Source organism: Oncorhynchus kisutch, linkage group LG4 (assembly GCF_002021735.2).
Source record: "Oncorhynchus kisutch isolate 150728-3 linkage group LG4, Okis_V2, whole genome shotgun sequence".
NCBI lineage: Eukaryota > Metazoa > Chordata > Actinopteri > Salmoniformes > Salmonidae > Oncorhynchus > Oncorhynchus kisutch.
In genome coordinates, this window is record NC_034177.2 from 28,337,543 (window position 1) to 28,354,745 (window position 17,203).

Sequence of the window (17,203 nt, forward strand, 5' to 3'; positions counted from 1 at the left end):
TCAGAAACCGATGGGAGAGGTTGAGGGTAGAGGAAGGACAGGACTAGAAACAAACAAAATATAACTATTGTAAAATAGATTGTGTCTGTAAAATATATATAGTGTGTATTAGAGTTCGACGATTATGATTTTTCAATGCCGATACCGATTATGGCCTGTAATTTTCCTCATAGGTACACTTCAACTATGACAGACAAAATGAGAGAAAAAAAATCCAGAAAATCACATTGTAGGATTTTTAATGAATTTATTTGCAAACCGTTGTTTTTATGGCAGTTTTGGAGCAGTGACTTCTACCTTGCTGAGCGATATAGGACTCGTTTTACTGTGGATAGATACTTTTGTACTTGTTTCCTCCCGCATCTTCACAAGGTCTTTTGCTGCTGTTCTGGGATTGATTTGCACTTTTCGCACCAAAGTTCGTTCATCTCTAGAAGACAGAATGCGTCTCCTTCCTGAGCGGTATGACAGTTGCGACATCCCATGGTGTTTATACTTGCGTACTATTGTTTGTACAGATGAACGTGGTATCTTCAGGTGTTTGGAAATTGCTCCCAAGGATGAACCAGACATGTGGAGGTCTATAATTTTTTTCTGAGGTCTTAGCTGATATCTTTTGATTTTCCCATGATGTCAAGCAAAGAGGCACTGAGTTTGAAGGTAGGCCTTGAAATACATCCACAGGGACACCTCCAATTGACTCAAATGATGTCAATTAGCCTATCAGAAGTTTCTAAAGCCATGACATCATTTTCTGGAATTTTCCAAGCTGTCTAAAGGCACAGTCAACTTAGTGTATGTAAACTTCTGACCCACTGGAATTGTGATACAGTGAATTCTAAGTGAAATAATCTCTGGGTCTTCCATTCCTGTGGCGGTCCTCATGAGAGCCAGTTTCATCACAGTGCTTGATGGTTTTTGAGACAGCACTGACATTTTCCGTATTGACTGACCTTCATATCTTAAAGCAATGCTGGACTGTTTCACATTGCTTATTTGAGCTATTCTTGCCATAATATGGACTTGGTCTTTTACCAGATATGGCTATCTTCTGTATACCACCCCTACCTTGTCACAACATAACTGATTAGCTCAAACGCTTTAAGGAAGGAAATTCCCCAAATTAACTTTTAACAAGGCACAACTGTTAATTGAAATGCATTCCAGGTGACTACCTCATGAAGCTGGTTGAGAGAATGCCAAGATTGTGCAAAGCTGTCATCAAGGCAAGGGGTGGCTTTGAAGAATCTCAAAAATAAAATATATTTGGATTTGTTTAACACTTTTTGTCACTACATGATTCCATATGTGTTATTTCATAGTTTTAATGTAAAGAAAAACCCTTGAATGAGTAGGTGTGTCCAAACTTATGACTGGTACTGTATATTTACAAAATATATACAGTGAGGGAAAAAAGTATTTGATCCCCTGCTGATTTTGTACGTTTGCCCATTGACAAATAAATTATCAGTCAAAAATGTTAATGGTAGGTTTATGTGAACAGTGAGAGACAGAGTAACAACAAAAAAATCCAGAAAAACGCATGTCAAAAATATTATAAATTGATTTGCATTTTAATGAGGGAAATAGCATCTTATGCATTCTACAATTAACTACAACTTTCAAGAGTAAGTTGAAAGCCGGACTGAATTCCTTTTTGGCAGGGGCGGGGGGACTACCACACACCAGTTAGGGAACTACTGATCTAAGGTGTGGTTTGTGTTTGTAGGTGAGAGTCATATCCTGAAGTTCAAGTCCAACAGCACGATGAGTAACCGGATCAAGCTGACTTGGGAGCGCTACCGACCACCAGACTACAGAGACCTCATCAGCTTCATCGTCTACTACAAGGAAGCGTAAGTATTCTCATGGAGATATACCATTCCCTATTGTACTGCGTAGAGCCTTTATTTTTTATATGTTTTATTGAACCTTTATTTAACTAGGCAAGTCAGTTAAGAACAAATTCTTATTCACAATGACGGCCTAGGAACAGTAGGTTAACTGCCTTGTTCAGAACAACAGATTTTTACCTTGTCAGCTCGGGAATTCGATTTAGCAACCTTTCGGTTACTGGCCCAACGCACTAACCACTAGGCTACCTGCTGCCCCAAATACTTATACTTGTAGACAGGACATTATCTGCTGTGTTTGTGGATTCAGAGTTGCTGTACTAAATTGACATAAGGTGTCTTAACCATGCAATCCAGACCGCACCAGAACATCACAGAGTTTGATGGCCAGGATGGGTGTGGCTCCAACAGTTGGAACATGGTTGACGTGGACCTACCGCAAGACAAAGAGATAGACCCTGGTGTGCTGCTGTCCCCACTGAAGCCCTGGACCCAGTACGCCATCTTTGTCAAGGCCATCACCCTGGTGGTGGAGGACAAACACATCCCTGGAGCCAAGAGTGACGTGGTCTATATACGCACCAGCCCTTCAGGTAAGACACTGTACAGCTGCTGTACACAGACCAGACTACAGTACAGCTACTGTACACAGCATCAGGTCGCCTCAGCCATGAACATGTTTTCACCCAAGATAAACTGAAACACTTCTTATCAGAACTTTCAATAAGGAAATGTATCACTCTTATTTTAAGCTTCATGAAAACAACACATTTAAAACTTTATACACTGAACAAAAATATATATAAACACAACATGTCAAATAAACGCTCCCAGAAATATTCTATAATATGCACGAAAAGCTTATTTCTTTCAAATGTTGTGCACAATTTTGTTTATATCCCTGTTTGTGAACATTTCTTTGCCAAGATAATCCATCCAACTGACAGGTGTGGCATATCAAGAAGCTGATTAAACAGCATGATAATTACACAGGTGCACCTTGTGCTGTGGACAATAAAAGGACACTCTAAATGTTCAGTTTTGTCACACAACACAATGTCACAGATGTCGCAAGTTTTGAAGGAGCACGCAATTGGCATGCTGACTGCAGGAATGTCCACCAGAGCTGTTGCCAATGAATTTAGTGTTCATTTCACTACCATAAGCCACCTCCAACGTTGTTTTTGAGAATTTGGCAGTGCATCCAACCGGCCTCACAACCACAGACCACGTGTAACCACCCCAGCTCAGGACCTCCACATCCGGCTTCTTCACCTGCGGGATCGCCTGAGACCAGTCACACGGACAGCTGATGAAACTGTGGGTTTGCACAACCAAAGAATTTCTGCACAAACGGTCAAAAACCATCTCTGGGAAGCTCTTCTGCGTGCTCATTGTCCTCACCAGGGTCTTGACTTGAATGCAGTTCAGCGTCGTAACTGACTTCAGTGGGCAAAATCTCACCTTTGATAGTCACTGGCACACTGGAGACGTGTGCTCTTCACCAATGAATCCCTGTTTACACTGTACTGGGCAGATGGCAGACAGCGTGTATGGCGTCGTGTGGGCGAGCGGTTTGCTGATTTCAATGTTGTGAACAGAGTGTCCCATGGTAGCGGTGGAGTTGTGTTATGGTATTGGCAGGTATAAGCTATGAACAACAAACACAATTGCATTTTATCGTTGGCAATTTGAATGCACAGAGATACCGTGACCAGATCCTGAGGCATTGTCTTGCCATTCATCCGCCACCATCACCTTATGTTTCAGCATGATAATACACGCCCCATTCCGCAAGCTGAAAATCTCCCAGATCTTCCATGGCCTGGATACTCACCAGACATGTCACCCATTGAGCATATTTAGGATGCTCCGGATCGACGTGTACGACAGCGTGTTCCAGTTCCTGCCAATATCCAGCAACTTCGCACAGCCATTGAAGAGGAGTGGGACAACATTCCACAGGCTACAATCAACAGCCTGATCAACTTTATGTGAAGGAGATGCACTGCATGATGCAAATGGTGGTCACACCAGATACTGACTGGTTTTCTGAGACACAGCCATAGCGTATTTTAAGGTAACCAACAGATGCATATCTGTATTCCCAGTCGTGTGAAATCCATAGATTAGGGCCTAATGATTTCATCTCAATTGACTGATTTCCTTATATGAACTGTAAGTCAGTAAAATGTTTGTAATTGTTGCATGTTGTGTTTATATTTTGGTTCAGTGTAGTAAACACCACTCATAGCATTTCAACATTTGTGTGTTTTTGTCACAGAGCCGTCTATGCCAATGGATACCCGGGCGTATTCCAACTCGTCCTCCAAGCTGGTGGTGAAATGGTCACCTCCCCTCAACCCTAACGGCAATCTCACTTTTTACCTGATCCGCTGGCAGCAGCAAGCTGAAGACAAGGAGCTGTACCAACACAACTACTGCTCCAAAGGTCAGCATTCCAACTCCTCCTCTTTCTCTTCCCTTGTCTACTTTTCATCTTTGTGCATTATGGAGTCCAACTGTCGGTATCTCTCCTCCTCTAGTATTATAATGCTCTGTACACTCAACACCAGGGACACCTGAAGTCAATCTTAAATGAATCACTCTTTATTATCAGCAAGCTGGAGAGCTTTACAACACATTCTGCACAACGTACAGGTCTATCAGAAACTCCGCTGGATCATTCCCAGCAGTTGTCTTATATACCGCTATACACAGACAAGTTATATATGCATGATTTAGCATTATTAATTCATCATTACTGGTGGCTCGCACATGTGACTGACCAATACCTCACAAGGCTTTCTCTCTCCAAGTTGAGACCTTAAAACTGAGATACCTTGGTTGTTCTCATAGCAATATTCTGGGTGTACTGCCAAGTTGCTTATCAGTGATAGTGAGGATTCCTCCATACACGATCAGTCAGTTACCTGCATTAACCCAGCTAATTAGTTATTAGAAAAGTAGCATTGATTTGATACACAAACATAATATTTCCCTCACAACACCACCTAATCCCTTTTCATTTTTGCTTTCTTTGGTGAATGCTGTCATTTGCTAACGGGTCCTGTTCCCCTCCAACTCTCAACAAAAGAGCTGAAGATCCCCATTAGAATCTCAGCCACGGGGTTGGCAGACATGGAGGACGACACTAAGCCCACCAAGCCTGACCTGTCTGGGGGGGACAAGGGCCCCTGCTGCCCCTGCCCCAAGACCAAGGAGGACCTGAAAGCAGAGATAGATGACGCATCCTACCGCAAAGTCTTTGAGAACTTCCTGCACAACTCCATCTTCACCCCCAGGTAGGTGCCAGGCAGCAGGCAGTCTTTCTCTATGGTGAGAGATCATTCAACAGTGTGGTAGTAAAGCGCTGGCTATAACCTCCCCCATTTGATTACAGCTTTTGGACCAAACCCTTCTCTGAGACTTTGTCGATTATTATCAAAGAGCTGAGCTCACAGTCTGGGCCCTGTTTGCTTTAATAGCCCAGAGAGAGATCCAGGATCAGGAGGCAGTGAGGCTGTAATTACCCAGCCCTGAGACTGGGACTGACAGGATCTAAACATCATGAGGGTTTGGAGGGAGGGAGAGTGTAGGGCTGCTGGGCTGTAGCTGTGTCAGAGGACCCTGCCTGACGGGGAGAAACATGGGGAATTCAATGCCTGCTTACGGCACTTGTGGCTTTTCCATCGCCATGACGACGGCAGCAGCGGCGGATATTAAGGCCTAGCAGGCTGTAATTTAGGCAGCACAAACAAACCCAGGGAGAGGGATCTGATTAATGAGTCTGAAGGGCCTGCGCTGCGCTCTGCTCGCTGGGCTGGCTGCACCCTTTCAGCCCGTTAGCCTTTTGTTTGCCAGAATGGGGAACGACATCTGTGTTGTGTTATAATTTTACCTTCTCGTGGCTACGGATGCTTTACAGTTTCAAAGACTCCAACCCCTTCCCACACACACATTCACTCTATGTCATACACACACAGATGTACTCACTGTGTTTTGAAATTGATCATTTTTCAGGGTAAACTCAGGCCACTTGTTTCTCCATACCAGATGGCAGATCAGGCCCTGTGTGTGTCTGTGTGTGTGAGGTGAATGAGTGCATGAGCGATACTGCGTTTGTATACTCAGTGTATTCAGGGTACAGGTTTGAGTATTCACTGAATTAGTACCATTTCATCGCAAAACAAATTGAATGGAAAACAAATTCTAATGCACTTGTTAACCTCCATAGACTTCTCTGGTGCTTGATACATTCCAGTGTTTATATCTTGCCCTGACGCCAGCCTGCTTAGTACAGTATGCTCTTCATCACCTGCTGGACTGAGCTCATGCATTTATGTAATGTTATGATGCCCTTTCCTTCGCCTCTGTGATGCTCTCTTTCACAGTATTAAAACAAACAATAAAACAAGACCACTATTCTGCCCTACCAAGCAAAAAGGCAGTAACTGCTCATATTGTGGAACTGAGAAAAAGGGCTTTTATTAACCTTGGTTTCACAGTAACCGAGTGCAGTTACTGCTAACATGACCCCCATTTTCTCCAAAACACAATAGAGGCAGGATACTTGTCCACATGATTAAGCATGTATTTAATGTAGCAAAAATGACTAACAAATTTTCGTCCAAGTGAGCAGTTACTGCCTTTTTGCTTGGTAGGGCATTATTGTTACTAATTGTTTTCTTTCACTCTCTTGTTGATTTGTTATAGTTGTCTAGGAAACCGAGGAGTGCCAGGTCTCTGGCCTGCCGCTAAGGACTATGCTTGTGTATGCACAGGTACTCCACCACAACAGAGCCAGCATTATCACAAAACACTCTAGGGAAGTGCCTCTGAATGAGTGCAATTTTTTTTCTCAGAAGTCCAGGGTTAACAGAGAAGGCGAAAGGGAGGGGGGAAACAGAAACAGAGAGAGAGGAAATGTTTTCCATTCTGTCGCCCTCCTTGCTGCTCTCCCTCCTCCTTCCCTCACATGCTCTCTTTGTCCGCGGCATGGTTCGGAGTGACCTGCTGCCAGGAAATGTACAGAGAAGCCATCTGGAATTCAAATGAATGAGGAGAGAAAGGGAAGATCCCCTTAAAGCTGGCCAGACCAGTGAACACCATTCAGCAAGACAGACTGACTGGCTGGAGAAGTAGACAAGAGTAATCCGGGGACAGGGATGGGTGACAACCTTTCAGATTCACAGAGTGGACATCAGCTGATTGGGTTGTTGCAACCATGACATCACCTAACTCATGGTGTACTTCTCAATGTCCTTGTCCAAGGACACACAGAAGGACATTGAGAAGTACCGCAAAGGTTCCTGTGTTTATCCTGTTGATGGCAGTTGGCACTGCCCTTACCATCTGGTTATCACCCTGTATGTCCTTCAGAGAGCACTCGCCATCACAGCTGTGCTTTCATATTGTATATGATCACTAAGTAGAAAAAAGTGTCCTTTCTCTGGCCTCTCTTTTCACTGGCATGAGAGGCTGCTATGTTCAGCTGCTGTGGTAAAAGAGTACTGCTAAATCACGCTGTTCTGGCTCCAGACAGAGAGTGCAGTCATGTCTCTCTTAGGATCCCTCGTACAGCGTAAAGGTGAGAAAGAGGGAGGTATTTTTTTAGGAGGGGAGCTGGGGAGGGAGTACACCAGCTGCAGTCAGCAGCGCCTGGTTAGAAGGTCACGCTTCAGTATCAGTCCTCTGTCTAAAGTTCATTTGAGGACAGGTCTGCTTTACTCTGCTCTGCCTTGTAGCTCTCTGGCAACCCAGCCATCTGTCCCCTCTCCTGGGCAAATTGGCACAAGGGGGCGTCTACCCATCACCCCTCTCATTCATCTTGGGGCGACCCAGTCTTCAATGGCAGGCTGTCTCGTGCTCCCTTCCATGCACTTGTCTCTTATACAAGATGTTCATTAAAGCTCTGCCAGTCCTCAGTGCTGTTGTGTATTGTTAATCGTAACTGATCGTTTTGGAGTGCTGTGCACCGTGGACTTAGCTGGAGCAGTTAAAACGTTCAGGATGGAATGTTGACAGAGGTGTGCGATGGCTTCTGTTTTCTTCCCACAGATCTGTGTGCCTGTCTGTGCCTGTGTGTTTTTCCACTCACCATAAATACTTTTTCCCAGTGGGTGCCCGGTCAGTCTCAAGGTCTTTTGTCACCCGCTCATATTAGTCTTTTTTTTGTGGAATAGTTCTGAGAGAACATTGGCTTTGTACAGTATTTTTGAAGGTCTAGATGTTGGAATGTAAAATAAAGCAGAAACCACATTCTCTTGTAGTCCTGAGTGAACCCTGCTGGCCTGTACTGTTAGGTGGAGTTAGAGAGAGATACTCAGGAGATCACAGTCCTTTCAGACACACTCATCCATCACAGTCACTTTTATTCACTAATGAATTTATCTCTCCTTAAAGACTCTTTACATATTTACTTTGTCTTGTTCATGTGTACTGTAAACACCCTATGAATCTAAATATGTTCTGGATTCATTGTTGTTTAAGCCAACATATACACAGCACATCCCACCACTGTCAGACAGTCCTGTATTTTCCTTACCTCAGTTGACTGCACTGTGGTCTGACTGCACAGGAGGCTGCTGAGGGGAGGACAGCTCATAATTGTGGCTGGAATGGACAGATCGGAATGGTTTCAAACACATGGGAATCATGTGTTTGATTAGTTCAATACCATTCTATTTATTCTGTTTCAGCCATTACTATGAGCTCGTCCTCCCCAATTAAGGTGCCACCAGCCGCCTGTGGCTGACTGTTGAATTCTTTCAGAGACCCAGAGAGAGCCAGTCGTTACACGTCTCCTAAAGGTGACTCTAGGTAAGGTCTGCTCCCCTCGGTATCGGCACAGCGCTCCGTGTGTTGTGGAGTCCCAGTGGCCCCACCTAGTAGTGTCTGGTGATCTGCTACTGCTACCACTGCCTGCATGTTGTCAGTGGCTCCAGCCAGGATCCACTTGCAGCCGGCCGGCTCTCCAGCTTCTGTGGCTCACACCGTCATCCTCATCATTGTGTTTACAACAATCTCCATGAAAGAGGGCTGCAGTCCTGTTGCAGGTTATCTTGTTTGCTCTTTTTGACAGAATGTACCATTTGATTTCGTGTTTATTGCTTTATTTGCCTTATTTTAGTATAATGCAAAAAAACGCCTCTCTATGCTTCAAACAGGTGGTCATTATTCTCCCATAACTTTCCCTTGAAAAGTGAATTTGTCCTGGCTAACAGAGTAGACAGGCAGGGTGCTGACAGTGTGTGGATGTGTGCTCTCTCTGCACCTCTGTCCCACCTCTCTGACCTCATCACACCACACAGCTCCACAGGGAGCAGACCACTGCAGCTGGACAGACACACTGCAACAACAAATACAACCAGGCTACTTCAACATAATGTATTCTACTCTCAGTTAAGTTGTATCCCACTAGAAATTGTCATTTTACTGCTTGATAGTACTTATTACTACTTCTTATTCCCATATTCTATTCCTGTAGAGGACCCTGCCCTGTCCAGTGAGGTTGAAGGGGATGCTTTTGCTCAGTGTGACTCGTGTCAATGACATCATGTGGGCTCGGTATGAAGGCTACAGTATACTGTATGTACAGTATGGCGTTCCAGAATATATTACTGCAGCGATTCTCAACTGGTGGGTTGCGCCCGGGAGGTTTTGGGTCGCAGAGTAAAAATATACATTTAATAAAAAAAACAGCAAGAAGTGTGTAGAAATGATAATGAACCTAATCATTTATTTTAATCTTAGATTTTAAAAATTCTATCACAGAATTTTCAATATAGAGCTATTAGCAGCACTATTTTGGTTGATTTTGTGCTCTCAAACCAACTTATTGTTTATTGACATTCTTCATCAAGAACATGGGAATGATTTCATTATTGACAATGAAAGAGGTGGGAATGTTGTTCCCTTGTCATATAATTGCTACATTTACTATAAAATATAGCATTAAAAATAGTTTTCCATTTTTATATTTCGCAATATGAATATTAGGTCGCGACGGAGACAACCTCGTTCAATTTGGATCCCGAGGCAAAACCAGTTGAGAGCCACTATATTACTGTATGGCTAGCTGACTTGATATTCCCCTCTCTCCTCTCTGCCTCAGCTCCCTTCCAGAGAAGCTGAAAGCCCACACATCTTCTTCACTCCTTCTTCTCCTCAACCTTTGTCGCTTATCCTTTGCCACACATGTGCCTTTTCTGCTTCAGTGGGTCTCTCTCTCTAGAATTTCTTTATGCAACCCCCTTTGTCCTTCAGGCCCCCAGACCGGCGGCGTAGGGATCTATTTGGGGTGGCTAACAGCACCTTGGCGCGGGGTGGCAACACCACAGGCCTGGAGGGTAATGGGACAGACGGAGAATCCCCCGAGAGGGAGTTCCCCTTCATGGAGGACCGGAGCAAGACAGAGTTTATAGAGATCCCCAACCTACAGCCCTTCACTGTTTACCGCATCGACATCCACGCCTGTAACCAGGAGGTCCGTCGCTGCAGCGCTGGAGCCTTCGTCTTCTCCAGGACCAAACCTGCAGGTGAGGCAGTCACACACACAGACACAGACAACACTAGACACAAATGCTTCAACAACAACACCTTGACCATGGCCATCTGCATAGCGTTATTGTTCCTTTTTGGAAATGTCTTATGTGTAGGAAGCCATCTGATATTTAGTGTCTGTGTCTCTGCCCATCAGACAAAGCGGATGACATGCCAGGCACGGTGAATCAGGAGAGGGATGAGAAGGTGGAGGGGTCGGTGCTGCTGAGGTGGCCGGAGCCTGTCAACCCCAACGGTCTCATCCTAATGTATGAGATTAAGTTTCGCCAAGGCACCGAGGTGAGTCTGTATGGGCCAGGGCCCCTGGGAGTTCTGCAGGACCTCAACCCCTCAACCCACTGTGGCCATCAGACATCAGGTTGACACTTTGTCTGTGTGTGTGTGTGTGTGTGTGTTTTCCAGCCTGAGAAACATGAGTGTGTGTCACGCCAGCACTACAGAGTGCACAAAGGAGCTCGTCTGACCAACCTAGGCTCTGGGAACTACTCTGCCCGCGTGCGCGCCACCTCCCTGGCAGGAAATGGGTCCTGGACTGAGCCAGTGTCCTTCTACGTAACCCCACGCACACGTATGGAGAACACATGCTTTTCCTCATTAAAATGCCTTTTATATGGATGATTTTCATGCCCAGAAATTATATTTCTGTTAAATCCTCCTTTTCTCATTGGTCAGATTTGAATAGTTGTTCTGTTATCATCTTGTTGCAGGGGACTACGACATCACGTTCTATCTGGTCATCATCATCCCCATCATAGTGATAATTCTTATCGCCAGCCTCATTACTGCACTCTTTTTTATCAACAAAAAAAGGTAAGAGGAGCTGAATGATCACTATAACAAACAACTGTGTCTCTTTAACAAAATGTTTGACTAGTGCAATATTAATCAGTTGAATAATATAATAGTGCTATTGTGATCATTTTCCTGCCTTAGGCAGTTCATAAGATTGTCGGCTTTTCTGCTGAATGAACGATCCCATTTATCTGTTGCCGAAGCTGCCTCCACTGGCTCACACAGATGGGTTTGTGTCCACAGGAACAGTGACAGGCTGGGGAATGGTGTCCTCTATGCTTCTGTCAACCCTGAGTACTTCAGTGCTGCTGAGAGTAAGATCCATCTGAACACCTACAGTGTCATTATAAATGCAAAATATCCGACTCTCCTCGGGTGATGGTGTTTTGTGTCTGTCTCTGACTGTCCTCTACTCCTGTGTTCAGTGTATGTTCCAGATGAGTGGGAGGTGGCCAGGGAAAAGATCACCATGCACAAGGAGTTGGGCCAGGGTTCCTTTGGCATGGTGTACGAGGGCCTCGCTAAGGGCGTGGTTAAAGACGACCCAGAGACGCGCGTGGCCATCAAGACGGTCAACGAGTCAGCCAGCATGAGGGAGAGGATAGAGTTCCTCAATGAGGCTTCCGTCATGAAGGAGTTCAACTGTCACCACGTGGTGAGAGAGACAAAACAGTTAACATCAGGGACATTGGCTCAGAAACACTAGCTTTGAGTGATGAGATTATTGCTTCAATTTCACAAGGTTCACAATTTCAAGGTTAGAAACAAAGGGCCCCAGGCAGAGACCGCTGCATAGGGTCGGAGACACCTGGCTGGTTGATAAGGTCAGAGGTCAAAGCCAGGGCAAACTACCCAGGGCACAGGGAGCTGCAGTATAATTCCAGTATAACCTGAGGCCAGCTGTAACTGTGTGATCGAGACCTTTGTGCTCTATCACAGCCGAATCCTCATTAATTCAGATAAACGGAAATGTTAAGGATTTCCCCCTTGGAAAAACTCTGTTACAACCTTTTAGCATGTCTGGGTGATTAAAAGCCGAACACTTAATTATTAAGCTCATTTTGAATAATTTAGAGGCAAGGAGGAGTTTTTTTTCTGCTTTCCTCAAAGCTCCACAGTCGTTTTAGTTAAAAGGAGCCAGAGTAGTTTCAAAAGCAAGAACATTCCACATCACTTCAGTCACTTAGTGAATATTAGCACTTAGATATCTGTTTCTTTCCCAAAAGTTTCAGAAGGAATACTACACCAATGAGAATTGTTTGTGCTCATCTACCCTGATACCCTCTCGGTGCTGTGTTGTGATTGGTGTAGGTGCGTCTGCTGGGCGTGGTCTCTCAGGGACAGCCCACCTTGGTGATAATGGAGCTGATGACCCGTGGAGACCTGAAGAGTCACCTGCGCTCGCTCCGTAAAGAGGTATGTACATTACCCCTCCTGCTCTTTATAACATAGTCTCTCACAGAACTCAAGTCTGTGTGTCAGTGCATTAATCATCTATTAATACGGCACACACACACTCCTCCGTCAGTTGGTCTCTCACATTGTGTGGTGTGCCCTGGCCATGGTTCAGTGCTGCAGACAGCAGGGAGAAGGAGGTTGGAGGGATAGACTGAATGGCCTGCTTGTGCTCACGTCTCTGCCTCTTTGCCACAGAACACGTCCAGCCAGGTTCTGCCCCCGCTGAAGAAGATGATCCAGATGGCAGGGGAGATTGCGGACGGCATGGCATACCTCAACGCCAACAAGTTCGTCCACAGAGACCTGGCTGCCAGGAACTGCATGGTGGCGGAGGACTTCACCGTCAAGATCGGGGGTGAGTGCCTTAAAATACAGTATTACTTCTACTTCCCCCTGTTTGTTTAATGCTAAACTCCCTCTGCTCTGCTGTACTCCAAAGTAAGTATTTTGAGATCACTGAGTGCTTGAGGGAGAGGAATAGCTTGCAGATGTAAATGGACAGAAGAGAAGGAGAGGTGAGGAATGGATTAGGCCTCATGAGCATCCACTCCCTCACATTAGTGGGATATTTAGTGGCCACTCAAAATTCTCTTCTCTTCTTCTCAGACTTTGGCATGACGCGAGACATCTACGAGACGGATTACTATCGGAAAGGAGGGAAGGGCCTTCTGCCAGTCCGCTGGATGTCCCCAGAGTCGCTGAAAGACGGAGTGTTCACCACAAACTCTGATGTCTGGTAAGAGCTCCTCGCCTCTGACTCATACACACACGCGCATACATAGACCTGCGCAGTACACTAGCTGTATGTGTGCTAGAATATTGCATGCTCTCTCCGGGACTAGCATGGGGAAAACAGGCCTATCACTTCACACACACAGTCCATGTCCTAAGGAAGTTAGGAATTCATCTGGATGCTATTATAGTTAGTAGGTACAGTACATTTTGGCAGTGAAAAGTAGTTCCTGTTTAGTCCAGTTCCTCTGTGCTTTCAGGAACATAGAGTGAGTTTAGAACAGCAGATCAACGCTCCTTCCAGTTCTCTCTCTGGAATGGGTTGCTTTAGAGAACTATAGCTCTTTCCTAGCTCCTTAGTTTTTGTTTCCCAATCGAAAGTGTCCCACGGGTCTGTCCCTACAAGCACACTTAAACTCCTGCAGATGTTTACAAATGATGGTTTAGAGTGCCAACAGAAATTCACCTCCACGTCCCATTCCCTATCTTCGTCTTTGAAGTCACGCAGATGAAAACAAGCATTGTGGGAACTTATTCTGGGCTCCTATGAAATTACCAGTAGGTGTCTTTTCTTGTTTATCTAAAAAAAAGTATATTTCAACACGCTCTTGTTTCAGCCAATTAGATACAAGTCAATGTAATAAAATGCTTTTTTAACCCTCATACTACCAACATCTTTTACATGGATTACCAAAAGCAACAATCATAGCAAAATATCAACATATTTCTTATTAAAACATTATTAGTCATGTAAATAATGTGTATCTGAAATTTAACAAAATAGTCAAAACAGATTGTTATTCTTGTTATTCTAATATTCTGTAAAACTAAAATATATATATTTTCCCTTAAATGATATGCAGCTTTTTTTTAGAAGTACAATCCACATTTGTACTAAAAAGCTGATTTACCATAATTTGGTTGAAGTATAATTTAGTTCTTAGAATTTTTAAGTAAATACAAATTTTGTCATATTTGGTCAAATCGACTCCCATTTAAGGGTTGGTACACCAAAATTTGAAGTATTCTTAATTTGATTCATCCATTGATCCTGAGAGACAATGAACAAAAATATGGCATAGTTTTATTTATTTATTTACCTCACAGATAGCATTTGCATCGCTGCTAGTGAAACAATGGGAGTGGTAAGGCTATGGTAAGGCCTATGGCAGGATGCTTCAAAAAGCATGCCCAAATCCTCAATGTCACGTTAAACCAAATGTTATAGCAACCAAAGTACCATAACAAGTTGCACATATAACATATAGTATAGGATTTCTGCTATTTATGTAACATTTCCTGGAGAATAACTATTATTCGGAGAATACACACCAATACAGCACTATGTGTACATTCGGAGGGTAGGTGATTCCTTTACTCTAGTTCTATCAAGTATTCCTACCACTGACAGACTTTATATGAGTTGTTTTGACTGCAACTAAGCATATATGTACGGTCATTTTGATTCTGTACACAGTCATACTTAATTATAAACAGTAATAACCATAGGTGAGTATATAAGGTGCTCCATCTTTGCAGGTGATATATTTATCTGGTCAAAATCACTAATACAGGTCACCCTTCACCCTCTGATATGTAGAACTTAATATTATGTCTCCAGAGTATTCTGGATTCAAATACACTCTGAATCTACAGAGAAAAGTCTGAGTTCTGTAATTGCAGTTCTATCAAGTCATTCTCCTTTTGTGCACAGTCATTTGATACGTGATATAGAAAAGTACAAACTTAGTACATGGGGAGCTATATCTCTGCAGATGATCTGTCTGTCTGGTCACAATCGCTGATACAGGTCCCCATCCAAACCTCTGGTGGTAAGGATAACTTGTTCTTACGCCTCCAGAGAAACCTATATTCAAATGAATGTCCTGTTCATCAAATTACTATAGGTGGAATTATGTGTGGGTTTTTAAAAGTCCATATTGATACAGGAACACTTAACAATGATTTTGATTTATTGAGAACAAGCTGACTGACAAAGTCACAATGATGCTGTCTACACATAATGCACAAACAGGGCCGATGGAGAAATGTTGTTTTTCATCACAAAAGGCTCTTGTAATGCGCTCCAGCATTCAACACAGTTTTTTCCTACCTGGAAATTGAGACCCGACATACTATTCCTTGCAAAGACTGAGGGGGAAGTGTGAGGTGAGTTTTGCACTCTTTCATGGAGAAAGATTTGGGACCGGTATGTTCACAATCTGAAAAGGGTGAAGGAGACGAGGAGTGGGGCTGCCTCTGGTGTGTCCCCTACCGATTTTCAGACAACTGGATTGGCTTCGTGTTCACGGGAGACATCGTCAGACACAGACACAAATATGCCAGAAACGGTATGTACTCGTCATGCAACCGAGTCCTTTTGTATAGTCAGTGTGTGTGTTTGTGACCTTATGTTTAGCAGACATAGTTAGAACATGTGAAATCAGTTATTTTCTGGATGGGAGAAATTGTGAGTGGGAAATATTCCGTGCCTGTGTTATCATAATGAATAGCAGGCTAGTTCAAACATCAGAAAACAGACCGTGTGTTGTGTTAAGTAGATTGAGATGTTGATGAAATCAGTTATTTGGGGTAAACATTTTAACTCAAAGGAGCCAATGGAGATGTTTTAAGATTGCTTACATTCTATTCTAATACATTCGCCATCTTCTTGTTGGTGTTGGAGGGAGTGGTGTTTTGGACAGTCCAGAGACGGAGCTGAGCCCTGAGGGCCCATCTACAGGTGGTTCATCATGCCTTCTCACCAACACCCAACCCACCGTCCAGGCGCACCCTTTTCTCTTCCCTGTACCTCCATCAACCTCTACCCCATCTCCCCGACACAGATCCAATGGCCGGAATAGGAAGGCAACGGAGGATCCTTTGGACACTGACATTATGCAGCGGGTGGATGACTTAAAGAAACTGCAACAGGAGTTACAGAAACAGCAGCGGTGTCCAGCAAAGGCCGTCTACAACGTCATGGTATCATGGATGGTCTATTCCTGCTGATCAGTCTCCCATTTGTCTCACCCCCAAAAATATGTTGTTGTGTTTTTTTTTCTTATTCATACGTTAAGGCCGTGGGTCATTTCCTAGATTTTTTTGGTGCATGTTTCTTTTACTTGCAGTGCTTTCGGAAGTGTTCAGACCCCTTTGCTTTTTCCACATTTTGTTATGTTACAGCCTTATTCTAAAATGGATTACATAATCCCCCCCCCCCCTCATCAATCTACACACAATACCTCATAATGACAAAGCAAAAACAGGTTTTTATACATTTTTGCAAATTTGTGAAAAATAATGATATCACATTTACATAAGTATTCAGACCCTTTACTCAGTACTTTGTTTAAGCATCTTTAGAAGTGATTACAGCCTTGAGTCTTCTTGCGTATGACGCTACAAGCAGGGCACACCTGTATTTGGGGAGATTCTCCCATTCTTCTCTGCAGATCCTCTCAAGCTCTGTCAGGTTGGATGGGGAGCGTCGCTGCACAGCTATTTTCAGGTCTCTCCAGATATGTTTGATCGGGTTCAAGTCTGACCTCTGGCTGGGCCACTTAAGGACATTCAGAGACTTGTTTCCGAAGCCACTCCTACATTGTCCTGTTGGAAGGTGAACCTTCGCCCCAGTCTAAGGTCCTGAGCGCTCTGGAACAGGTTTTCATCAAGGATCTCTCTGTACTTTGCTCTGTTCATCTTTCCCTTGATCCTGACTACAGCATGATGCTGCACCAGCATATCTTCACCATAGGGATGGTGCCAGGTTTCCTCCAGACGTGACGCTTGGCATTCAAAGA

General features: G+C 44.0%; 1 protein-coding gene across 1 annotated transcript in view; it reads left to right on the top strand.

Moving 5' to 3' along the window:
* LOC109889344 (insulin-like growth factor 1 receptor) overlaps positions 1-17,203 on the top strand; it is a 148,191-nt gene that overhangs the window by 118,644 nt on the left and 12,344 nt on the right. Inside the window, exons 7-19 of the mRNA XM_020480706.2 lie at positions 1,730-1,856; positions 2,211-2,446; positions 4,138-4,305; positions 4,951-5,158; positions 10,122-10,393; positions 10,555-10,697; positions 10,821-10,986; positions 11,126-11,228; positions 11,454-11,524; positions 11,636-11,865; positions 12,522-12,626; positions 12,864-13,023; positions 13,275-13,404. Coding sequence (XP_020336295.1) covers positions 1,730-1,856; positions 2,211-2,446; positions 4,138-4,305; positions 4,951-5,158; positions 10,122-10,393; positions 10,555-10,697; positions 10,821-10,986; positions 11,126-11,228; positions 11,454-11,524; positions 11,636-11,865; positions 12,522-12,626; positions 12,864-13,023; positions 13,275-13,404 — 2,119 coding nt within the window. The remainder of the gene's footprint in view (positions 1-1,729; positions 1,857-2,210; positions 2,447-4,137; positions 4,306-4,950; positions 5,159-10,121; positions 10,394-10,554; positions 10,698-10,820; positions 10,987-11,125; positions 11,229-11,453; positions 11,525-11,635; positions 11,866-12,521; positions 12,627-12,863; positions 13,024-13,274; positions 13,405-17,203) is intronic.